The sequence below is a fragment of the Balaenoptera ricei genome, chromosome 6, assembly GCF_028023285.1.
Source record: "Balaenoptera ricei isolate mBalRic1 chromosome 6, mBalRic1.hap2, whole genome shotgun sequence".
NCBI lineage: Eukaryota > Metazoa > Chordata > Mammalia > Artiodactyla > Balaenopteridae > Balaenoptera > Balaenoptera ricei.
Window position 1 is genome coordinate 84269549 of NC_082644.1, and position 25006 is coordinate 84294554.

The 25006-nt window shown below is 42.7% G+C and overlaps 2 protein-coding genes across 2 annotated transcripts; both read left to right on the top strand.

Moving 5' to 3' along the window:
* Positions 1 to 1101: 1101 nt before the first annotated feature.
* On the top strand, positions 1102 to 12672 carry LOC132368084 (spermatogenesis-associated protein 31D3-like). Its single transcript, XM_059926672.1, has 6 exons — positions 1102 to 1185; positions 1465 to 1551; positions 10763 to 10802; positions 11404 to 11464; positions 11720 to 12517; positions 12573 to 12672. The coding sequence occupies exons 1-6, from the start codon at positions 1102 to 1104 to the stop codon at positions 12670 to 12672; spliced, it is 1170 nt and encodes a 389-aa protein (XP_059782655.1).
* Positions 12673 to 12737: 65 nt separating this feature from the next.
* Positions 12738 to 15827, top strand: LOC132368085 (spermatogenesis-associated protein 31D1-like). The gene has a single exon (XM_059926673.1). The coding sequence runs from the start codon at positions 12738 to 12740 to the stop codon at positions 15825 to 15827; it is 3090 nt and encodes a 1029-aa protein (XP_059782656.1).
* Positions 15828 to 25006: the final 9179 nt, after the last annotated feature.

Below are 25006 nucleotides of genomic sequence, written 5' to 3' on the forward strand. Positions count from 1 at the left end.
AGGGCTTACGTGTAAGGGAAAGGAAGGAGATAGTTCAGCTCTTACTGATTGCTTCCTTTGGCTTTGGCTAAAAGGTGACCAGTCCTCTGGAGTTCTTGCTGAGAAACAGATATCGTGCCCCCTCCACCCCCACCCCGCCCCCCCACCCCAAAGCCCATTTCCTCCCTGATGAAATTTGAGGAGATGGGCTTTGTCTTCTGCCGCTTAGCTTAGCCTTAATGAAAATGTATAGCAGCCCACACCTCCCCCCTCACTGAACGTTTTATATCCTTTAGAGAAGTAGGGAAGATAGGTCTTTTATACTTGAGGAGGGTTAAGGACAGGTATACTTTCTGAAAATAATGCTGAAGAAGAAACAACAGCTTAATCATTATTTAGAACTCAGTGACCAGAAGCTCCTACGGGGGGCTGAACCCTGAATGGCACTATTTGGGTGGAGGTGTTGCTCTACTGGACCCTGGGCTAGTTGCCGTAGGGTCCAGGAACAGCACAGCAACTGCTTAAGAATCTGTCATGTGGGTCATGTTAATGTATCGGAAGAGCATACTTTAAACTTGACATGGAGGTTTCCTTACTAGGAAGGCACCCTGGGGAAGTGGTTCCCCTCTCTGGGTATTTTTTCAGGCTGCTCAGTTGATGACTTTTTTTTTTTGCAGAGGAAAAGCAGCACTCAGCTGTCAGTGGTAGGACTGTTGACCAGGCAGCCACCTACCTCCCAGGGTAAAATACAGCTGAGAGTAAGCAAAAGATGTCTTAAAGTGAGTGGGAAAGTAAGAAAAAGTGAAGGGAAAGAATGTCCTTACTGGGTGAACAAAGTTCATGCCTCATCATTCCCATATTCTGACCCTGTCCTGCTCCCCCATTCCTCAATCTGATCCAAGCACCATGTCCTCGAGGCTGACCAGAGAACTGCACAGCACACTGATGCCTTATATCAAAAAGGCATGGGGGTGTCTTTGAGTACTAAAACAGTATCTCCAAGGATGTCATCAAGATGGCATCCCCCTCTTTGGGGAAGGTGAGCATGGTGCTTTCCTTCCATCTGTGCTTGATGGGAATATACAAGATATCGCCCTTAGTGTGTACAGTTCATCAATCAAGATGAAGGTGCCACCACTGAGATTAATAGCCTTGGTGGAGCCATGGTACCCCTCCCCCAGAATACCTACAGCTCATGAACCAGAGGTGAGTCCTAGACTATGCACTGGGGTATCAGACATTTGGGGGCTTACCATGGACCTCCTTTTTTTGGCCAAGGCTGCACACATACCCACCCTTACAATGAGGTCTAGAGGGAAGGCAACTCTACGTGTACGGACTGGGACTCAAAAATGGGGTGAGTATCCTAGAGAGCACTTGAGGTAGTTTTTCCAGAAAGACTTATGGATACTGGGTGTTAAAACAAAAAAACAAAACTAGATGTCCACTACAGGCTTCTCTCACTACTTTTATTTTCTTATCCAGAGTTATGACATTGATCCTACAATATCTGAAGCTTACGGTCACAGAGAGAAGGCAGATTCCGTGGAGCCCCCGGGAGAGGGACAAAAGGTGGGAGGGGGCCCAGGGTGGGGAACATGAAGAGGTGAGGAGTGGTGGAGGGCTCTAACTTCCATGTGAATAGACCTGTCAATAACCCAGCTTCCCTGTTCCTACATCATCTCATTTTTACTTCCCTTCCAGTGCAGTCACTGCCACACTGTAGAGCTTATTACCAGGAACACTTCTGCCATCTGGAATAGTACAGTCTGACATTCCACCCTTTGGCCTTATCCTCCATCCTTCCAGCTTATATACTACTTGTTAATTTTTCAACTTTAGGTCATTTTTCCACTTACTCTTCCTCTATCCACCAAGCTCTTGTCTTCTTTTTCTCTCTCTCCAAGGTAGGCTTGATGGTCTATCAGGTAAGCAACATTTAAAGAGCTCCACTACAAATAGGCCCCATCCAATCACCTTTAATCCTTCCTGTCTGGCAAAATCCCCTGTCTCTGCCTTTTCCAGAAATACCTTCCCATAAGTAGATGATGACTATTGGATTAAATCTCACAATTAAGTCTACTGATGCCATGATAAATTCAGCCCTCATACTACCTGGAAATAATGCATCCATTCCACAAATTCTTATTTCATTCTTACTAACATATGAACAAAATAAATGGAACTTAGGTCACTGTTTCCTTAGTCCATTTTCTCTCCAGTGCTACTCAAATCTATTTCAAATCTCCTTCACTTTTCTCAAATTTAGGCCATCTCCACTTGCTCAGCAGATGTGCCAAACCACCATTCACAGAGGAACTAGAAGTCATGAGATGGGAAATTTTCATCAAAATCCTTAAAAAACAAAACTTTCCCATTCCTCCTTTCCTTCTTCCTTCCTGTTATATGGAAAGAAGTTTCTTTCCCAACCTCAAAGGAATTACACTTCCTGAAATTTCCTTATTGAGAGATAGCTAAACTCTAGTCTTGATGGACTGATCACCCTGGCCAGGTATCCTTTTGCTCCCTCCCTCTCCTTATGAGTCACTCTACATCTTTTATTTTTAAAGCTTTTTAGTACAAAAATGTTTAAACATGCACGAAAGCAGACAGAACAATGTAACCTCCCATACACCCCTCACCGAGCTTTCACAGTTATCATTTGGCATGTGTGATACATCCCATCTTTTACACTATGATTAAAGTGTAAAAGCCCATTTAAACATCTTGTCATCTATCTCTTAAGACATATGCTATGTGCCCATGTCAAAGCTCTCACATTTCTTTGATATTTATCACCTGTGGTACACAGTTATTCACAACAGATGTACACAGCATTGGTGACAAAAAAGCATTGTGCTTTAGAGGCTCTGGCAATCAGTTCTGCTCTGCCTTTTAGTCAACCCTAAGGAGTCATTTGAATGAATTCCTCCCTCAACCCCATACAAGAAGTAATCTTACAGATCAAATTCAGTGCACAATATTGCTTTCCCTTAATCACACAGTAACTATAACATGCAGAAAGAATAGAAGTAGTAAACTGTGCATGTTGATAAAGACTTGACATCACTATATGTGTTTTCAAATATTTACAAGAAAATATTTTTCCTGTCACACAGTTAAAATGAGCTATTGTGTTTCGAGTTAAACACAGTAGATAAAACACACTTGTTTATCTTCTCTCTTTCCCCAAATGCCATTAAAAGCAAGAGTAGATGAAAAAAAAAAGTAAGAGTAGGTGAAAAGAGGTTCAACATCTCTAGCCATCAGGAAAATGAAAACCAAAGCCACTATGATATAACACTTCACACACACAAGAATGACTAGAAACAAAAAGTCATATTAAAACAAGTGTTGGTGAGAATGCGGAGAAACTGGAACCCTGATACACTGCTTGTGGGAATGAAAAATGGTGCAGCTGTTTTGGAAAACAGTCTGTCAGCGCTTCAAAATGTTAAACATAGAATTACTATGTGACCCAGCAACTCCACTTCTAGGTATATACTCAAGAGAAATGAAAACATATGTCCACACAAAAACTTATAAACAAATGTTCATAGCAGTATTATTCATAAGAGTTAAAAGGCAGAAACAACCCAAATGTCCATCAACTGATGAATGGGTAAATAAAATATGGTATATCCATGCAGTGTAATATTTTTGGTATTAAAAAGCACTGATACATGCTACAACATGGCTGAACCTTGAAAACATTACGCTAAGTGAAAGAAGCCAGTCACAAATAACTACATATGATTCCATTCATGTGAAATGTTCAGAATAGGGAAACCAAGAGAGGACAGAAAGTAGATTAATGGTTGCTTAGAGCTGGGAGATGAAGGGTGGCGGGTAATAGCTAAAGGTTACGGGGTTCTTTCTGAAGTCATGAAAATGTTTTTAAAATTGTGGTGATGCACATGTCTGTGAGTACACTAAAAATCATGGAATTACACACTTTAAATGAGTAAATTGTATGGTATGTGAACTATATTTCAATAAAACTATTCAAACAAAGGATTTAAAAAGAATAAGTGCTTAAGGATGACTAGAAGGAGAGAGGATACGACAAAAGATGTCAACACATTTTTGGAAGACAAAAATCTGGTGGAAGAATGGTAACTGGTGAGCAGAGCAGACGAAGTGCTGGCAAACCAATTCACACCACAAAACGCCAGAAGACGGATGACCTGGTGGCACCAGATAAGAAAAATTAGGGGTTCCATGCTGTAAACATGTTGATTTTTTTCCTTCTTTTTTTTTTTTTGTATTGTGTTTAATTAAAAAAAATTTGCGGGTGGGGAGGGGGTGGTGCTCTTCTTCAGCATTTTGTAAAATCCTGTTGAAATGCGCAGAGGATCCCAGATTTCTTGCCTGGGACAGAACGTGAGATAACTTTTAAAGCTGGCATTACACATTTCTGGGGTTTGGGTATGGTGATGGTGGCAGCTGCAAGAATCAAAGGCAGAAATCTCAAAGTTTAGGTAAAATCCAGGACAGCAGGCAATGGTCTATTTTAAAAATGTATTTATTTGAAAATAACTAAACTTGTGGAAAAGTTGCATGGATGGTAAAACCATGTACCCTTTATCCAGACTTACCTACTAACATTTTGACCAATTTGAGATCTCTCTCCTCTCTCTGTCTCTGTTTCTGTCTCCTTCCCTCCCTGCCTCCCCTTTCTCTATATATGTGAATACGCACACACACACATATATGAAAAATATGCATACATTTCTGAATATTTGAAAATACATTTCATGCATCATGCACCTTCTCCTTGAATATTTCATTGTGTATTTAAGAAAAAGAAGATTCTCTTACATACAGTACAGTTATTTATCCCCTCCAGTAAATTTAACAATGACATAAAACTTTTAACTAATCTCCCATTCATATTCCATTTTTGTCAATTTATTGAGTAATGTCCTTTGTGGCTTTTTTTCAAAACCTCCATTACAGGATTCAGAATCACAGACTGCATTTAGTTGTCGTGTGCTTTTAGTCTCCTTTAATCTGGATCAGTGTTTCTCGGTCTTTCTTTTTTATGACAAGGCCACTTTTTGAAGAATATATTTTATGTGTCATTTTTCTGACCCCTTCTCTCCTGGAAATTCTTTTGGTGGAGCTTATATTGCTCAAACTTTAGAGGATGTTTTTACAGTTGTGAATCCTAGGGACCTCGGGGACAGTCAGGACCAGACTTTCTATAAAAAAAACAATACCAGAGATACAAAGATATGTGGAGGGATTTTTCTGAACAGATACACCTCCTGTAGTCAAGGGAGGAGCGTATGTGAGATGGAGTGGGCTTGAAATGTACCCTCCTTTTGGGTAGAGACAACAGTGGAGCTGTGGTTGCAGGAGAAGACAGGTAAAGAAAGGAGCTGTCATTACTAGTATCCTCCTCATAGGGGAGGGAGAGAATTAGGTATCTGGGGTCAAGACTGATTCATCAGACTCAACGAGGGAATACAGGCAAGCAAAGTAAGGAAATGACACGGCTTAATTTCAGCAGTTTATAATCTAAATAATGAAGGTATAAGGGCTACAACTATTAAATGACTAGCACGGGGAGATGAAATAAATACATATACACATCAACAAAAATGACATCATTGTTTAAAAAGGTATGGAGATGCCAACAGGAATTTTGGTGGAAAGTAAGAAAGTAGATGGGGAAAAAAATCATAAAACTTTTCATAGAAGAAGTAACCATGAGTGTGGTTCAAAAGAACTAAAACATATTGCTAAATATTGTGCTCATTAGAAGTTATGTTAAAGAGAAGCTCACTCCTTAAATCAGGGTGTGTTTGGTCCTTCGGGTTGTGTTCTGTAAAATAAAGAAAAAAATTTAAATGTTTTGAGAAGGGATTTGTCAGAAGAGGGAGCAAGCAGCAGGATGAGACACTGTATGGGTGGAGGGGGCTAGATTTGAGAACCTTAGGGGGCTAAATAGCCTAAGAGGGATTTTAGGAAAAAAAGAATTACTACAGATTTTTAAGTTGTTTGCCATAGGTTCATGGGTGTGCCATGCCCTTGTTTCCCTTTTTGTCATGCTTCCTGTTCACTGGTACAGGCTACTCTGCACTCACACTTTTTGGTGAATGTGAATTCTTTTGAGGAGATATGGGGGGGGGGTATATTTCTTCTGAGTATATTTCTGGCTTCATACAGGTGAGAACACATTATATATGAGGGGAAGCTGTAGCTGAAGGCTTGGAGGTAAAAATCCCTTGGCATAGCAGAGTTTTAAATATTATGTGGAGTCCAAAGGTAGATCACCAAGCAGTAAAAGGGTCTCAGGTAATATCTGGGTAACGTGTGGAATAAATAGAAAATTTCACTAAGGTAAATATATGGTATGTAAATGTGTGGGTTGGAAGGTGGGTTAGAGGTATCTAAAGGGCCCTGGAGGGATGGATAGATCTGCTGGGTTGGATGGTGGGGGAATGATTGTGGGTTTATTTCTCTTGTGTTGTCCCCTCCCCCACTCTCAAGAACCTTTGGTGTTTACACTTAACCTCTGTGATGTGGGCCTAGGACTCTAGTCTAGAATGTGCACTTTCAATGCCCAGATGCCTGAGGCAGCAATGCACTTCTGATGATCTGGACCATCTTCTTTGTCTGAGGAGCCTTACTGCACCATGGCTGAACTCCAGCTCAACTTCCTAGGTTTTCCCATCCTTGCCTTTGTGTGTTGGGTGGGGCTCCTTCTTCTGTCACTGTGCTACCTAAGGAGGAATTCATGTTTCCCAATATTTTGGAAACAGGGAGAAATCGATCAGGTCAGCAAACCAGAGTCCCACAAAGATATTAAATCTTTTCAAATAGATGCATTCAATGCTATCAGTTTCCCTCTAAGTACTGCTTTTTCTGCCACTCACAAATTTTGACAAGTTGTATTTTAATTTTCATTTAGTTTAAAATATTTTTTCTCTTGATATTTCTTCCTTGACCCATGTTTTAGTAGCATGTTGTTTACTCTCCAAACATTTTGGCATTTCCAGCTATTTTTCTGTAATTGATTTCTAGTTTAAGTCCATTATGGTCTGAAAATATACTTTGTATGATTTCTATTTTATATTTGTTAAGGTGTGTTTTGTGGCCCAGAATGTGGTTTATTTTGGTCAATGTTCCATGTGTGCTTGAGAAGAATGCATATTCTGTTGTTGGATGAAGTATTCTATAAATGTCAATTAGATCAAGTTGATTGATGGTGCTGTTTAGGTCAACTATATCCTTACTGATTTTCTACCAGCTGAATCTGTCCATTTCTGATAGAGGGGTGTTGAAGTCTCCAAAAATAACAGTGGATTCACCTAATTCTCCTTGCAGTTGGACCAGTTTTTGCCTCACATATTTTGACAGTCTGTTGTTAGATTGTGTACATGTTAAGGATTGTTGTGTCTTCTTGGAGAGTTGACCCCTTTGTTGTTATGTACTGCCCCTCTTTATCCCTCATAACTTTCCTTGTTCTGAAGTCTGCTTTGTCTGAAATTAATACAGTTCCTCCTGCTTTCTTTCATCAGTGTTAACATGGTACAGTTTTCTCTTTCCCTTTACTTTTAATCATCTGTGTCTTTATATTTAAAGTGGGTGTTTTGTAGACAACATATAATTGGATCTTGTTTTATCCACTGACAGTCTGTCTTTTAATTGGTGAATTTAGACCACTTACATTTAGCGATTTTTTAATATAGTTGGATTAATATCTATCATATCTGTAACTGTTTAGTATTTATTATGTGTATTCTTTTTTTCTTCCTCTCTTTTTCTGCCTTTTCTGATTTTAAACAAGCACTTTATATGATTCCATTTCTCTCTTCTCTTAGCATGTCAAGTATTCTTTAAAAAATATTTTCATGGTTGCCCATGAATTTTTAATATACATTTACAACTAATCTAAGGCCACTTGTATATATAACATTATACCACTTTATAGGTAGTGCAGGTTCCATTATAACAGAGCTCCCAATTCCTCCCTCCTGTCCCTTGTAACACTGATGTCATTTATTTCACTTATCCATATACTATAATCACCCAATACACTATCATTAGTATTATTAGGTCAATTGAGAATAAGAAAAATAAAAGTTTTGTTTTACCTTCATTTATTCCTTCTTTTCCCTTCCTTTATGTAGATCTGAGTTGTCATTTTCCTTCTCCTTGAAGAACTTCTTTTAACATTTATTCCAGGGCAAATCTGCTGCTGATGAGTATCTCAGTTTTTGTTTGAGAAAGTTTTTATTTCTCCTTCACTTTTGAAGGATAATTTCACTAGACACAATGTTCTAGGGTGATTTTTTTTTCTTGCAACACTTTAAATATTTCACTCAATTCTCTTCTTGCTTGCATGGTTTATGATAAGCCCATAATTCTTATCCTTGTTCCTTTAGAGGTAGGATATTACTTTCTTCTGTATTCTTTCAAGATTTTATCTTTCAGTTTCCTACAGTTTTAATAAAATATGTTCAGGTATAGACTTTCTTTGTATTTATACTGCTTGGTGTTCTCTGAGCTCCCACAATCTATGGTTAATCTGTCATTAATTTTGGAAAATCCTGGGCTGTTATTTCTTCAAATATTTCTTATTCTCTGTTCTCTCTTTCTTCTCCTTTTGGTATTTCAATTACATGTGTATTATACATTTTGAAACTGTCTCACAGTTCTTGGATATTCTGAGTTAAAATTTTTTTTAAAATTCTTTTTCTCTTTGCATTTCAGTTTGGAAAGTTTCTATTGACATATTTTCAAACTCACTTATTCTTTCCCTGGCCATAGGCAATCTACAGATGAGCCAATTAAAAGCATTCTTCATTTCTGTTATAGTGTTTTTGGTTTCCAACATTTCCTTTTGATTCTTTCTTAGAGTTTCCCTCTCTCTGCTTATTGCTCATCTGTTCTTGCTTGTTTCTGCTTTTTCCATTAGAGCCCTTAACATGAAACGATGGTTATTTTGGATTCCATGTATGACAATTCAAAAATCTGTGTCATATCTGAATGTGGATCTGATGCTTGCTTTATCTATTCAGACTGTTTTTCCTTGCCTTTTTATCATACCTTGTAATTTTTTGTTGAAAGCCAGACATAATGTATTGGGTAATAGGAACTGAAGTAAACAGACCTTAGTGTGAAGTTTTATGTTAATCTGGGTACGTGTTGGTTGTGTTTAATATTTACTGTAGCTGTATATGTCAGAGACTTCAATTTCCTATAGTGTCCTTGTTTTAATCTCCCTTGGTGTCTTCAGATTTCCCTAAGTCTCCTCCTTATATAGAGCCTATGCCTTGCAGCTCTTTCGGCTATGATCCTCTTTTACCATACTGGAGCCCTGTTGATGTGGTAGTAAGGTGCTGGAGGGGAGGGGATATGATTAAATCTGTCTTTTAGTGGGCCTGTGTCCCTGGGTTATTCACAGATGTTTCTAACACTTTTCTCTCTTTCTTTCTTTTCACTTTTTAGAAGAGATAGGAGGGCTAGAGGGAACTGGAGTTGGATAATTTCCCTTCTCCCATGTGGGATAAGTCTCTGGTAGTCTTTTCCTCTGCTGAGTAAGCTTCCGTTATGGAGAACATTCAGGGGATATTTCAGAATGTTTTCAAAATTGTTACTTTTCTTCCCATTCCCACACTCCTCCACCAGAAACATCAGAATTTTTCATGGCTCTTCACCGAGAGAACCTGGTGGGGTTCCCATAGGCGAAACCCATGAATAGGTGGAGGCCCCCCTAAGATAATGACCCTAGGAGTTTCTCGCTCTCATGTTAGCCCACGTGCATCCTCTAGCAATTTGTCAAAGTGTCCTTTTAAGTGTTCCTATTAATTTATGGCTCCAGTGGCCTCTGCTTGAGGTAAGCTGACCTCAACTGTGATTCTCTGCATTCACCCTCTATGAAGATTTTGGAGTGATTTGCCCGGTGACCTTAATTCTCTAATGCTAGAAGAAAAGTCACTGACTTTCAATTGGTTCAGATTTTGCTTCTTCTAAAGACTGGAGTAATGACTCCCAAGCTCTTTAAATGTTGCAGCTGGAACCAAAAGTTGCCTCTCAAAGAATGATTCTTTATTTTCTTGTTCCCCTGCTCACATTTCTCAGTGAGATTGGTTGGGTCAGAGAGACACCTAAGATAGGAAGTTCAAGGAGAGGATAGAGCATCATAGGCCAGGCAGGGCCAGTAGTTCTGGGAGGACTAAGGCTTCCAATTGAAGCCCATGGCCCATCTGAGTGTTTGGAGATTCCAGGATAAAATCCCAAGCAATAACTTTGCAGTAACTTTGTGGCCCTGGGTTGGGTTATTTGGAGAGTTTGGGACCTCTGCAGGAGAACAGAGTTCCCCAATGCTTGATCATGCGTCACATTCTCACGTCAAACATCACTCGACAAAGCCTTCCTTTGTGCTGGGCTGATCAGAGCAGCAATGCTGAGCCTCTGAGAGCCTCTGAGCAGAGGCTGGAGCCTGAGCTCCAGGATACAGGGTCCTATCTGAGGGACATGGACGTGACTGTTGGCCTCAGATGCTGTGCCCTCCTTGGGCTGATGATTTCTGACTGAGAATATCAAGTGTGGATCTCATAGACAAAAGTCCTTCTTTGAGTTTGTCAAAGAAGAAAAAAAATTGAAAGCATTTTAAAACTTTAAAATTGAAAAAAGGAAGGAACATAAAGTTCTATTAATTAAAATAGAGTCATATTATTCATGGATAATGAATATCCGAGTTTCCTAGAGAGGAGTGAGAGAAATGAGCCCCAGCCCTTCATTCTTTTCTTTTTGTTCTCAGCATCAGGGCAGAGCCAAGAGGAGAAGGAAAGGTGGAACACCGAAAGGTAAGGTTCTGCCTATCCCATCTGAACTCTCCAAGGGTAACCCTTCCTGACTTTTCCATGAGATCCAAGGTCCCTGATCTCTGAGGATGTCAACTGCTAGATACAGTTTCTCTCAGAAACCAGAGTTCTCAGAGGAGAGGCTTATGGGAAGGCAGTCAGAGCCTGAGACACTTCTCAGATTCCCTGCTCTGCTCATCGCTGGGCATGAAGCAGTGATGGACCTGGGCAATGGGTGTTTCCCAACAGGTGGCCATGTGAGATGTCAAGAGTCAGAATTTCTGTGTCCTGACTTTGTAAAAGTCCTTTGACTTCCTGGATGATCAGATTCCTCTTTGAGGTAAATAACCATTGACCTATGTTCCTCAAAGGGTGGTTCTGAATATCACATGGGAGAATACATATGAAAGCCCTTTGTGAATGATAAAGCAACATACATATTTGAGCTTTGTTATTATTATCATTGACCATGTGATCTGACCCTATTTCCTAGTTCTTGGGGCTCTCCAAGTCCAATCCACCAAGGGTACCACGAAAGGACATTCTACTAAGCCTCCTATAAGGTCTCCTTGTTTCTACCTTCATCACTCTCCTGGTTTCCCAGGTTGGAGAGCTCGCCAGAGCGAAGTAGAGGAGGCAAGGAAGGTGCTTTCTCTTCTGCAAAGGTGACTGAACATTACCTTCTTTCCTGTATCCCGCTTTTTAGTGGAGTCTTTGAATTTCTAGGGCCTCAGTGAAGCCTGGGATTGACATGGGAGGGAAAATCCTCAGATTCAGAATGTGAAAGCCTTGGGGAGGGGGATAAAATATTTATTGTGAGATTAAGGAAGTAAAAGAATGTGAAAGGATAGTATACATTGGGCAGCCATACTTTTGCCAGACTTGCCAGGGTCTCATGTTTGTTCTGGTCCTGGCTGCATCTTTGTACTTCCTGTCTTCTGCAGCCCCCTGGGCCGGCACGATGACACCACTCGCTTTCGTCAACTCTTATGTCCAGACCCCTCCTGCGAGGTGTGTAATAAGGCAACTGCTGAGGTCAATCGGCTGCTATTCCCAGAGGCCCTGGAAGATTCTACTTCCTCTGTGTCCCCGTTGGCTTCCACAGCTCCTGTGACTGAGTCATCGTTTACTCTGTCCCCTGCCTTCTCAACAGTCCCTCCAAGAGACCTAACAGCAGCCTCTCTGCTTGAGCCTTCCCCACTACCCACCTCCGTTCTCTCCCCTAACCCAGTGACTCCCTTAGTTGACTTTTTTTCACCCTCACCACTGGGTCACTCTCTGGCACCAGAGCCTTTTCCTTCCTTGGATTCCAAATTCCCTGTGGACTATTCCCCACCCCAACCCCTTGCCTTTCCCCCTCTCCTACCACATGACACTCAGACAGCAGATCCTGTTCCCCCACGAGAGGCCACTTTGTCTCCGGATACCATTTTCTCTCTTGACCCCACCCTTTCCCAAGATATCAATCCCTTATCAGATTTGTCCCAGGCAGTGAATCACCCCGATTCTTCTGCTTGTCATCATGCACCACCAACTCTGTCTGTTTCACCACTGCCAGACTGCACTTTATCTGTGACTCAACCTAAATCAACTTCCATCTCACTGAAGCCTGTTCTGGAGAAGTTATCTCCAGATAGCTCTGGTGGGTTGTCCACTTGTGTTTCAACAATCAGAGGCACTGAGCATTCAAGCCTGTCAATTTCAGACTTCTCCTCAAGGCAAGCTAATGCCAAGAACGTGTTCCTCCCCACATTATCCCTCTCTGATTTTCAGAGAGAGAATGTTTCCCTCCCTCTACCAGACACCTGTCTCTGGGGAGACTCTGTTACCAAGCATGTGGAGGCCATCCAGGGACTCTTGGAGAGACAAATAGAAAAGAAAATGGCTTTCCAGAATTCAGAGAAGAAACAAAAGGAAGAGGGACCATTTTCAAAACAAATGTCAGAATACCAACGGACATCTTCAGGGAATTCATTGCAGTCACTTGATGTAAAGGACACTAGAGCCCCCCAAACTGGCTGGAACAGTGAAAGCAAACCCGAGCAGCTGCGCATTTGTCAGCAGCTCCTATATGACAAGACTTTGGGGGAAAACTTGCAGCAGAAATATAGCCAGCTCTTCTGGGGTCTTCCCTCTTTGCACAGTGAGTCCCTAGAGGCTACTCTCCTGGCTTCTAGTAGTAGTTACCCACTAGAGTCTCACTCTGTTTTATTCAATGGAATCTGTAGTGCTTCTGCATTCAAAATGCGGGATCAAGAATCTCCACCACTTCTTTATTCCCATCCCCTTCTGCTCCCTCATGTACATCCACAACCCTTGCCTCAAACTAAACCCCAATCCCAGCCCCTACCTTTCACTCAGGTCCAGCCCCAGGCCCACCTTCAATCCCAACTCCCAATTCTACCATCTTCTTCTCCATCCCAGATTAGGGACCATGGAGTGTCTTTCCATAGATTCCAGAATGAGTCAGACTTTCATATCGCGACTGGAAATCAACACCTGGAATGGCACATGTTGCAGAAACAACAGGAAAGTTTGTGGGGTTTAGTTCCTGTGCTCCAGAAATCTCAAGAAGCCACTTGTCCTCAAGCTCTTAACCTCCCATTGGTCAACCGGTCGTCCCATGCCTATGTACCAGTCTCCGTCCTTGGCCATTTTCATATCACCAGTGAACCCCAGGAGAAACTGGAGCTCCACGTTCCAAGGAGGCTAATTCCACGATGGTGCCTCCAAGCCTGTAGGAATCTAGAGTCCCCAGCACTGATGGAGCCTCAGTATAAATTAACAGAAGTACCTCAGCAGAGAGGCACACATGTTCACTTACAAATCTCTGAGCTTCAGGGCAAGGATAGCAAGGATATAGGGAAGACTGAATTGGGTCTCCCAGCAAATTTCCATGAGAGGACCCCAACAAAGTTTCAGCTAAGGGATGACATGAGGAAGAATCTTGGCTATATCCTAGAGAAGAGCCCAGAAGACAGTCCACAAGAGGTCTCAGAACGTTACCTAGTGCAGGGTCTGAGGGCTGCTTTGGAGACAAAAACTAACTGTGTGTGTCACTCAAGGAATCACTCAGGGAATGGATTATTAAATGTCTCAAGGAAGGACATAGATTGGAATCAAATAAAAACCATTCTTAGACTACATGTGAGCACGAAGTCTTGGCAGATCAGTGCAGGTAGGATTCCTATAGGTGTGTGTCGTTCATGGCTGGCTGACGACAATACTTTGCCTACTTCTGGGAATTCCCAGACCAATATGGAAGACGCAGATTCAAAAAGCGCAATGGTAGGTAAAGTCTACCACCAGATTAGCACTCTAGAGCTTTCTTTTCTTGATCCTAACACCCGAAAAGTGCTAGAAGCCCATATTTTACGGTTTCGTGTGACTCAGAGATGGGGTCTACCCCTCAAGGTTCTTGAATCCATAAAATTCTATATGTTGAGAGAAGCCAAAACATGGCCTCTTCCTCAATTTGACTTTCCCTCCTCAACCACCCATATTTCTGGGGTGGATTCCAAAGGTGAGGTTTCCAAGCCCCTTGAAGGAAGTTCTGAAACTTCTCAGGGAAACAAGGTGAGGACTACAAATTCAGTCCCGGTGCTGGATCATCCTCTTCCTGTTATCTCATCTGTGGACAAAGAAGGACAGCGGGCCCCGCAGCCATCACACTCTGATATCGACCAAAGGCTTGCAGAGGACGTTCAGACAATTGAGCGTGGCAGACAGACTTTTCAGCTGCTCACACACAGAAACAAAGACAAAGTGAGTCAGAGTGAGACTCTACTAGACCACAGATGCAGCCCAGAGGTGCCCATAAGGCAAGCCGGGGATGGACATGAGCCAAGGGATGAGAACATGAACTCCAGTGATAGAGTAGAAATGATTCGGGGCCAAAAGATAGAGGGGAAGAATTTAGAACATTCTTTCATGTCCAGTGTGTCCAGGGAGATATTCAAGGCCAAGGAGCTGTGTGCTCTTCAATCACAATATAGTGACATCTTGACAACCAGCGAGTTGGACAGCTCCCAAATGGCATACGTCAATATGGGTAAAGTAGAAACTACCCTGACCACCCAATGTCCCTCACCAAAAACAACTGTTCCCCAAGATTCTAAACTATCAGACCTTCAAAACCAGCTCCTTAGTGAGTTAAAGTTTAAATTCGAGGGTAAGGAGCATAGCCAGGCTGTACACTGTCCCACTGACATGCCCCTGATTTCAGGTAGGTTGCCTTCCAAGCCTTCACTGACTCATGTCCACAGTGTCTCCACTGGGGACATGGCAGCTTCCCAGGTGCTGCATGCCCACTTGGAGGACAGTGGGACCAGCACGGAGCAGAGGCAGGATCCCTCTAAGCATGTCTTATGGAACTGCCAGGATAAGAATTTCCCACCTGTTGCAAAGAGAGTGAGACCTCCGGGCTCCAAAGCAGGAGAATACAGAAGTGAGGATTCAGGACTAGGGACGTCTACAGGCAGAAAGAAGAGCCACCCTGTTGAGGAAAGAGAATTAAAGGACACTTCCCCACCTCTGTCACAGAATGAACAGCTTCCTCCAGAAAGTTACTTCAGAAAAAAGATGAGGCGATTTTTTCAGTGGATTGACTCCAAGAGGAAAATCAAAGACCAGGAAAGTCCCCAGCAAAAAGCCAAATTCATGTCAACCTTTGTGCAGCACCAAGACTCAGTTGAAAGTGCAGCTATCTTTGTGAGTTATGGGCCTCCTGAAGCTCAGGAGCTCATGACAGCCATTGGGAAGATCCTAGAGGAGAAGCTGGCACGTAGGTTCAAATCTGAGGCCTTGGAGTTAAGTCAGCACAAGAAGAAACTGCAGACCCAGGTACAGCCTGACAAGGGACGTCCCTCCAACTGTGGGGCTCTCTCTGACCCACAGCAAGAGGAATGGGCACATACCAAGTCCTCAAATCAAGAAGCTGTTTCTGTTGACCAGAGTTGTCTTACAAGTGTTAGACAGAACAGAGACAGGATCAGACATCACCAGAAAGTTGTGGCCTTTGAGGACTAGGTATTATGCCAGAGTCAACTCTCTTCCCTGTCCTCCAGGGAGCTTGTACCCAATCCAAGCCCCACCTGTGTGCATCAAGAATGCCAGGTACCTCCAGCCACCCTCACCCCTGATGAAGGCACTGTGTTCAGAGATTTGACTCTTCTATTCAAACAGAAATTGCTTCTCCAGCATTTCCAGGGAGAAAAAATTTCTCCAAAGAACTCAGTTGTTGTTGAGAAAACCTCGCAGTTTTCATGATAACACATCCTCTGATGAAAACAATCTTTCTTTAGTACAACTGAGAATATTGATCCTCCTCAATAAATATTTCTTCTAGTAGAGAAACATTAGTGCTCTCTGTGTACTGCACTGGGGGCATGGGTTTTGGGTATCCTGGAACTTGTGTGTAGAGAAAGGAAGGAGTAGTTCAGCTCATACTGATTTCCTCTCTTGGCGTCTAAGAGATGACCAGTTCCTTGCAGGGAGCCTGACAGTAGCCTCCTCAGTTTCATCCTGGGGTCCTTTATTTGATCCTGCTCAGATGTCCCCTACTTAAAAAACTTTATTTTTCTAAAAAAAAGTACAAAAAGTTTACTCTAGAAACTTTCAGGCTTTTCCAAAGTGAGAAAACCCCTTAAAGTCCAGAACTTGGCTCAAACTGTCTTCTTATCTGCTCTCAAACGATCCTGAACTATATACAGCTATAATCGGATAAGTTACTCTGGCATAATGTAGCCAGAATTAACCCTTGTTCCTTCAGAAAGTTTTGAAGAGTGTTTAGGCCCTGAGGTTAGTGGAAGACAGAAATCTTCCTCTTAGATCTCTTGGTGAGGAATAAATGTCACCTGCAACTAAGAGCCCTTCTCTCCTTCATGAAGTTTGTAGTGATGGGCCATGTTCCCCACCCCTTAACCTTACCCTAATGAAAATGGGTAGCAGTTCACCTTTTCCACTTCCTCTACCCTTACTGGAGCAGTAGGGAAGACTGAGTTTGCAGCTCTGAAAAGGACAAGGGATATGAATATTTTCCTGAAGATGGTGACTTACTTTCGTCTAGAAAAAGCTGCTGATTCCAGAGTATCTCATAGGTAGGTGTCATTGGGTGGGGTGTATATAAATGGGCTTTGTGATTGTGGACACTGGGTTGGCCAGGGCAGGGTCTAGGAACTGGGTGGGTCCGGCTTAAGAACCTGCTACACATGGGGTGCTAATCTGTCTGGAAAGCACATTTTGAGCTTGACAATGAGGTCTCTGTGCTTGTGAGAACACCTTGAGGAACAGGAAGAGCTGCTCCTCAAGGAAATTTCTTCAGGATATGTAGCTTGATAGCATCATTTACAGGAATGGTCATCAGGCAGTCACCCAGAATTTTGGGGAAAAGGAGGAAGAGAGTAAAGAAAATGTAATGGTGGAATGAGTGGGAAAGGAAGAAAAAAATGAGAAGGGGAAAGAATGACATCATCGTCACTACTCATGATCCCATACTGGCCATCCATTCCACCCAACACAACCCTACCTATGCCTCCAGTACCTCCTGGATACTAATCAGGGCTTTGTAGAGCACAATGATACCATTTTAGCATAAGAGTATATTGGATAATCTTTGAGCATGAAGACAGTATTCCCAAGGATGTCATCAGGGAGATGGTGTCCTATTTGGTGCCTGCCCTCCCAGTCATGCTACATTTTTCACCAAGATTACAGTAATTTAGGGGTGTATTAGTTATCTATTGCTGTATAATGGACACCCCCAAATTTAGTGGCTTTAAGAAGTACATATTTATTATCTCAGTTTTTGTGGGTAGGAATCCAGACAAGGCCTACCTGGGTTCTCTGCTTCAAGGTCTCTCACAAGGCTGCAATTAAGGTGTCAGTTGGGGCTGGGGTCTCATCTGAAGGCTTGACTGTGGAAGGACTCACTTCTGTGCTCACTTATACAACTGTTGGCAGGATGAAGTTCCTCAAAGCCTGTTGGACTGAGATCCTCAATTCTTTGTTGGTTGTTGGCTAGAGTTGGCTGGAGTCCCTCCTCAGTTCCTTGTCATGTGGGCCTCTCCAACATGGCAGCTTGCTTCATCAATGTCAGGAGACAGTCTGCTAGCAAGACAGAAGTTACAATCTTTTGTAAACTAATAATGGAAATGATATCCCATCACCCTTTCCTTATTCTATTAGAAGCAAATTACTAAGTCCAGCCTACACTCAAGGAGAGGAGTAATTACACAAGGGTGTGACTATCAGGACGTGGGGATCATTGGAACCTTCTTAGAAGTCTTCCTAAGACAAGGGTTTCTTCTTGGACACCCCACTCAGTTCACTGCAGCAAAAGTGGCCAGAGGTGTCAAGTGTATCCGTGCCCTCATTCACATTCATATCATCAAGGTCAAAGCTGTTTAATGGCTAAGTAGAGTGGTAGCTGGTAAGAAAAAAAAAGAGGTTGGAGCATCCAAAGAAGGAGGGAAAGGTGGCATGCAGGTAAAGGTGGTGTGGGGTCACCACGAATAATCAAGTGAAAGGAGGCCTTAGAACCACCTGACTCACCACTGCCAGTTTTCAGACTTGGGAGAGAGAAAAAATTAGGTGCAATATAGCTCATGCTGGCTCCCCCAGTCTCTCCCCTCTGCCCTAGCTTTCAGACCATAGGGCTAAAGAAGCAAACTTCAGCTCCTGTAGAGACAGCCACGCTTACAGAGGAAGCAAACCCTACAGATTGCAAGGTTTAGTTTCTGCTCTTATCAATATGTTTAATATAGCACATCCATCATTTCAAATGTGCTTCTCACAGCTGAAACATCAGAGAAAATGAGTCACCCAATTGGTGGAAAAGCCGGTACTAGGGAACTCAGAGCATTTAACTGCCATCCTGGGATATTTTCTACGTAACCATGGCCCGAGGACTTTTAACCAAGGGACAGGTGGTGGCTTAAAGGATGAGTTACTGGCCTGGGGTCACATAACAAGTCATACCCGGTGCCCAGATGTTTGCTTCCATTCAGAGAAACATTACATGAGGAAACGAGGCTGAGTTTACACCTTCAGAACATCTATAAAGTGACCTGTCCAAATGAGGTGGCAGCACCATCCAGGAGTGATCCCATACTCTTGTTCTGCTTCTAGGACTGTTTTCCTTTTTCCCAGGCTCCTGTTCCTATGGGAAAGGACTGTCATAAAAGGCAGGAAGGTATATTAGCTGAAAATGACTGGAGAGATGAGGATCAATTTCCCTAGAAAAAGATTTCATGTGCTTCGTGCCCACACTCAGGATCACAGTGTTGGGCAATTTCAGGAGGGGTCTCATATACATTACATTTTGTGGTGCCTGAAGAAATTGTCACTGACATAGAATGTGATAGGAATGGTCTATCTGAATTTTTACAACCGCAAGCCCACGCTCCAAACCTAATACCAGGGCAAACGAAATGGATGAATCAACTGGTACCTTGACGTGGATTGGGCACAGGAGCCCCAGATCACAGGTTCAGGCATCATGAATTTCTTTGGTGCCAGGTGTTACCTAAGAGGATCAGATTCCTTTAGGCAGCCTTCACAGGGATTAACACTGAGAACTGTGCCCCAGTGTGCAGTCTCAATGAAGAGGTCCAGGCTATGAGATCAGACTCTTCTCTGAGGCCTTTCTTCTAGAACTTCTATTTAGTCCTGGATTAGAGCCTAAATTAGGCTGTTATTTTCCTGGGGACACAAGTACATGTTTGGTCTTCATTAGGGAGGCCAAGAGACAGTTCAAAGACTTGTGGAAGCTGCCTCCTTATCTCTCCCAGGAAACTCAAGGTCTATTCTTTCCTTCTATGAGGTGGGGTGGGGGTGGGCAGGCAGGGAAGGAAATTATTATTATGCAAGTTTAGCAGTGCTTCACTGTGGGAAGGAGGTTGGGCTGACAATGACAAGGGTGGGTAATTTTCCTCTGTAGCAATGCTTGCCCAGCTTTAGGCATCCTTCATTTGAGGCAGGATGATTTACCAAGCTATGCATTGCTGTTTCCACTCCCTGCCAGAGGGGACTCCAAAAAGAATAAAAGCTGACTTTCCCCTTCTGTCTTACAGGAAGTTCTGGGCTTCTGGTCTAAGGGGTTATTAATGGCTTTTCATATTTCCTGACCCCCAAACAGAAGTTGTGAGATACCTATTGTACAGTCCAGTCCAGATTCTCATGTGGGAGGAGAATTTACCTGGGTGTTCCCAGGAGAGAGGAGATGGGGGTTGATATAAGTGCTGGGTTGAAAGAAGGAGAGTTGACTAAAGGTAGCAGTGGCTCCAATGACTCCAGAATAAGGATGTAAACATGAGTTCCTTATGTGGATGGCTTTTGTGTGGAAGTCCTCTAGGAGATAGCACGATTTTTTATGGGATGAAATAATGTTTGCTGAGATGACTAATCATCAAGCGCCATTATTTTGGGAGCTTCAGTAAAATACTGCATTGCCCATACTTAGCATAGAGGCTGTGAAGCCAAGGACGTTAATTTGGCCTTTTAATGGACCAAATGGGCCTGGACAATGAATATCCCAGTCCCACCATGGTGGACTTAAATCAGAGGCTCTTTCCTACATATTTGTTTGACAGTGAATACTAAACTAAATAGGCAAAAGGCCCCCAGTAGGGCTTCCCTGGTGGCACAGTGGTTGAGAATCTGCCTGCCAATGCAGGGGACACGGGTTCGAACCCTGGTCTGGGAAGATCCCACATGCCGCGGAGCAACTGGGCCCGTGAGCCACAACTACTGAGCCTGCGTGACTGGAGCCTGTGCTCCGCAACAAGAGAGGCCACGATAGTGAGAAGGCCTGCGCACCGCGATGAAGAGTGGCCCCCGCTTGCTACAACTAGAGAAAGCCCTCGCACAGAAACGAAGACCCAACACAGCCATAAATAAATAAATAAATAAATAATTCCTATTAAAAAAAAAAAAAAAGACCCCCAGTAATGACTAATACTGAATATCTCTCTACACTTTAAAATGGGGGCTTTGAGCCAGATTTAGTTTAATTTAGAAAAATTAAGTCCTGCTTGTTATTGTACTTCAATGCTGTGAAACAAATTTATGCTTTTATGTATATTATCCTGTTTAATCTTTACAACTCTTTGAATCAGGTTTCTCTATCCCCTTTTATAGAAAGCAACCTGAAGGACAGAGAAGGTAATATACATTGAGTATGCTATCATGGAAGAAGGAGCCAGGGATAGAGAGCTCCCTTACAGTGTGAGGAATTATTTGGATGTAAATGACAGCAAATACAATTCAGCTGACTTAAAAAAGAGACTGCTGACTCAGCTACCTGAAAAACCCTGGGAGTGAGGCTAGCCTTAGGCAAGAGGGTTCATACTGGGGCTCAGTTGATGTAATCAGTACTGTTTCTATCCATTTATTGGCTTTATATTCTGGACTGGCTTCATTGTGAGACTTTCTGATGGCAACTTCATAGCTATATCTTCCAAGCTTCAAGTGCAACTAAAAATGGGTTATCTGTTCCATTAGTCCCTTCAAAAGTCCTACTGTGCCTTACTGTCTCTAGCTGGGTCCTATGCCCATCTCTCACCGATCACTGTTGCCAAAATCATGGAATCATCTTTTTGGCCAAGCCCGAGTGGTATAGCCATCCTTAAAGTAAGAGAGTCGGGGAACAACTACTCCACTTGCACATGGTCTGAGACTGAGAATGGGGTTAGTTTCCCAGAGGGCAAGAGAAGAACTGTTTCCAGAAGGTGAGTGAAGGCTGAGTGTCAAAATAAAAACAAAAACAAAACAGATATCTATCATAGCCCTCTCTCACTGCCCCACGTTTACCTTCCTGTCTAGAGTCATGCCACTGACTGAAGGTTAGAGTTGCAGGAAATACTAATTCCGTGGAGACCCTGGGACAGGAAAGAGTCCCAGGACAGGAACTCAAAGTGGGAGGAATCAGTCAGAGACCTAATATTCATGTGGATAGACCATCCAATAATCTCGCCTCTCACTGTCATCCTAGAGCGCTTTACCTCCATTCCAGTTCAGCTACGGCCATATTCTAGAACTCATCACCAGGAATATTTTTTCGTTCTGAAAAAATACAGTCAGACATTCCTCCCTTTACTCTTTCAGTTTATGCCCTGGGTATGTCAATTCCCTAACCTGTTCAGGAAGTACAAGCCACTTGTAGTTCATCTGACAACATTCTGTCTTCATTTCCTCCTTCTCCAAGGAAAACTTCATGGTCCATCACTTAACCCCACACCTAAATAGCTCTACTCCAAAGAGCCTTCCCCATTCTCCTTTCATATATTTTGCCTGGCAAAATCTAACTCTACCTTTTCTAGACCTGCCTTCTAATAAAGGACTGATTCCTCTTCGATAAAATCACACGGTTAAGTATGTTGGTACCACCATAAATTTATGTTCTACAACTAATGGTCAGCTTCAACATTGCCTGAAAATAATCCATTCATTCTTCCCATGTTTACTATGTACTTGGCACTTAGGACACACCAATGAAGGAAACAAAGTTCCCTGTCTTGGTGGCGCTCATATGATTGTTTTCTTAGTCAATTCTCTTGCCTAAGTACTCAAAACTATTTCACTTTCCTACAACTTCGCCACACCGCTCACTCGTTGAGCATATGTGCTGGACCACCACAGGGGAATGAGAAGTCATGAAATGGGAACTTTTCATCATTAAAAACTTCAAAACAACAACAACAAAACCAAATCATGAACCCTCATCCTTTCTTTCCTCTTTCCTTCCTATTATACTGAAAGGTTTCCCTCAGATGCTTTCCTTGATCCTCCCACGCTGGGATCTGTCCTTGTTTTCCAATTCTCAACACTTTCACACGCTGTGGAACACTTTTGGCTTAATTATCTACCTTCTCAGAGGACAGAGACCACGTCTACCTCATCAAAGCGGCGGGCGTACCTAGCAGAACTCAGAAACCTCTGCAGAAAATGGAAAAGGGAGCGATTTACACACGGAGGCCCGGCCCAGGGTCCTCTGGGGGTGGGGTCACGTTCAGGGGCGGGGTCACGTTCAGGGGCGGGGCCACGTTCAGAGGCAGGGCGTGAGGGGCTGCGGCGTTTGGCTTCCTAATGGCGACTGCATCCTGCTGTTCGGCAAGACGTCTTACCTCAGGCTTCTGGGTCCTGTTTCCATCGCTTCTGGAAGACAAAAGTTGAGATTTAAACTCAAAGACAGGATCTGACCAAGGTTTCTGGACGCCTGCGTGACCTTCCCCCGTGCCCTGTCTGAAGAATCGTCCGCCATTTCCATCCCAGCCGGTGGGCTTCGAGGCTTCTCAGTCCCTGAACCCCCACCCCAGGCCGCTGCCTCGGAAGCCCTGGAGGTGGGGCTGTGCCTGCCGGACACCCGCCCCCTTCGCACGGTGGACACTCAAGGGAACTCCACGGGGGGTGATCTTAGCAACAAATGCAGTAACAGCATTGACTTCTGCTAAGTCTACACCTTGCCCTGGCCTTGCACAGGTGACCTAAGTCTCAGATCTCATCCATGATGTGCGGAGATACTAATATGAGCTAATGGGGTTGGCCTTGCGAACTGGAATGGACAAGTGAAGAGCTTTGAACACTGTTAAGGGCCGATGTTAAGGAATGGGCTGGGGGCCCTAATGCAGTTACCCTGTGAGCCTTGCCAGCCCCCAGAGAGGCCAGTGCCTGCACAGGTCAAAAGGACGGCGAGACTTCAAGGTGCCAGTCCATACACTAAGTTAAGACGTCATCTCTGATTCTCTGCAGGACCAGTGAGTATAAGGAGGATGCTCGCAGTCCTCTGGTGGTGGTTTTCAGGGGAGCCCAAAGTGCTTTCATTTCCCCGGGACCCATCAATGAGCAGTAGTTCGTGAGAACCCCAGGGGAAGGCCTATCAAGGCATTAGTGTCAATGGACAGAGAGGGTAGAGGCAGAACCATTTTTCACGCTTTGCAAGATCCAGGACGTCAGGACACGAGGCTCTCCCGCAGAAAGGGTTAGGCTTTTTACAGGGCTTTTTACAGGGCAGAAAATCTCAGGTAAATGTCTTCAATTGCAGGTATTGATACATTCATGAATTATTGAGGGCCTACTGTGTGTCCAGGTTCTGTATTAATTAGGAACCGTGGCCGTGTTTATGTTAATAAAAGGGAAGAGAATCCTTTCTTTGTGACTGTTTTCCCTATTAGAAAATATTATTTAGTGAATTTGAAAGATATGGAATAGTAGAAGGAAGAATCTCATAGATTCCCGCCTTCAAAATAATTACTGTTAACTTTTTGATGCATCTCTTCCCAGATTTTGCTGTGCCTAATTTTACATTGCTTAAATAATATGTACTTTAAAAGAAAAACACCCACTGTCATAAACATTTTAATGTTATTATAAACTTTCAGAAGTGACATTTTTAATGATGACATCCTAAGTGCTACAGTATTAAATTCTACTTTTTGTTGACATTTGGGTAGTTTATAATTTTTAAAAATTTTAATATTTTGCTCTCCATGTTTGGTCATAATTGTACTTGCTTATGAACTGTCCTATTACGAACAGCATAAAGCTTTTCCTAAATGTCTGATTAACCCAGGGCTGTGCGCTGGGCTGAATGCTTTTTTCTTTCTCCAGCCTCTTTCAATGAGTGGTTAGCTATTTCAGAGCTAGTGTCAAGCCAGTGAAAACAACTGCTTGCTAAACTGCTGGCTAAACATCCTCAATGTAAAATCTTCTAAACTTAACCCATTGTCTTCTTGGTCCCAATCTTTGTTCCCTCCTTCTTATCTTCCCAATATCAATTAGTAGCATCTGGACACTCAAACAAGACACACAAGAGCCATTCTGTACTCCTCTCTCTTCATTTTCCCCGTTACTAGTCAGCTGCTACATGGATGAACTGATAAAATATGCTGGGCAGAGAAATCCTAGAGTTCTCACAGTGAACTACATCCCTTCCAAATGGATTGTAAGATCCATCAGGTCATGAGCTGCATTTTTGCAATTAATTTAAAAATATCCCATTCCAAAACAAAAACAAATATTTCATTCCATGTCAAAATTTCAATTTATTTATTTACTTTCTTTTTTGCCTTAATTAAAAATTTTTTTATTTTTAATTTTTATTTTTTTATTAATGTATATTTTTAAGTATATTAGTTCTCATTTTATTCATAGGAAAATTCTGATTTGGAGAACCAATTTTACAGCCACTCTACTTTCCTATCTCATTTCCT

Excerpts from the sequence above, each read along its gene's own strand:
- LOC132368084 (XM_059926672.1), top strand. The coding sequence starts at position 1,102 with ATGAAGGTGCCACCACTGAGATTAATAGCCTTGGTGGAGCCATGGTAC. Across the intron at positions 10,803-11,403 it reads GAAAGGTGGAACACCGAAAG|GTTGGAGAGCTCGCCAGAGC; the intron begins GTAAGGTTCTGC and ends CTGGTTTCCCAG. Across the intron at positions 11,465-11,719 it reads GTGCTTTCTCTTCTGCAAAG|CTTTGTACTTCCTGTCTTCT; the intron begins GTGACTGAACAT and ends TCCTGGCTGCAT.
- LOC132368085 (XM_059926673.1), top strand. The coding sequence starts at position 12,738 with ATGTCAGAATACCAACGGACATCTTCAGGGAATTCATTGCAGTCACTT.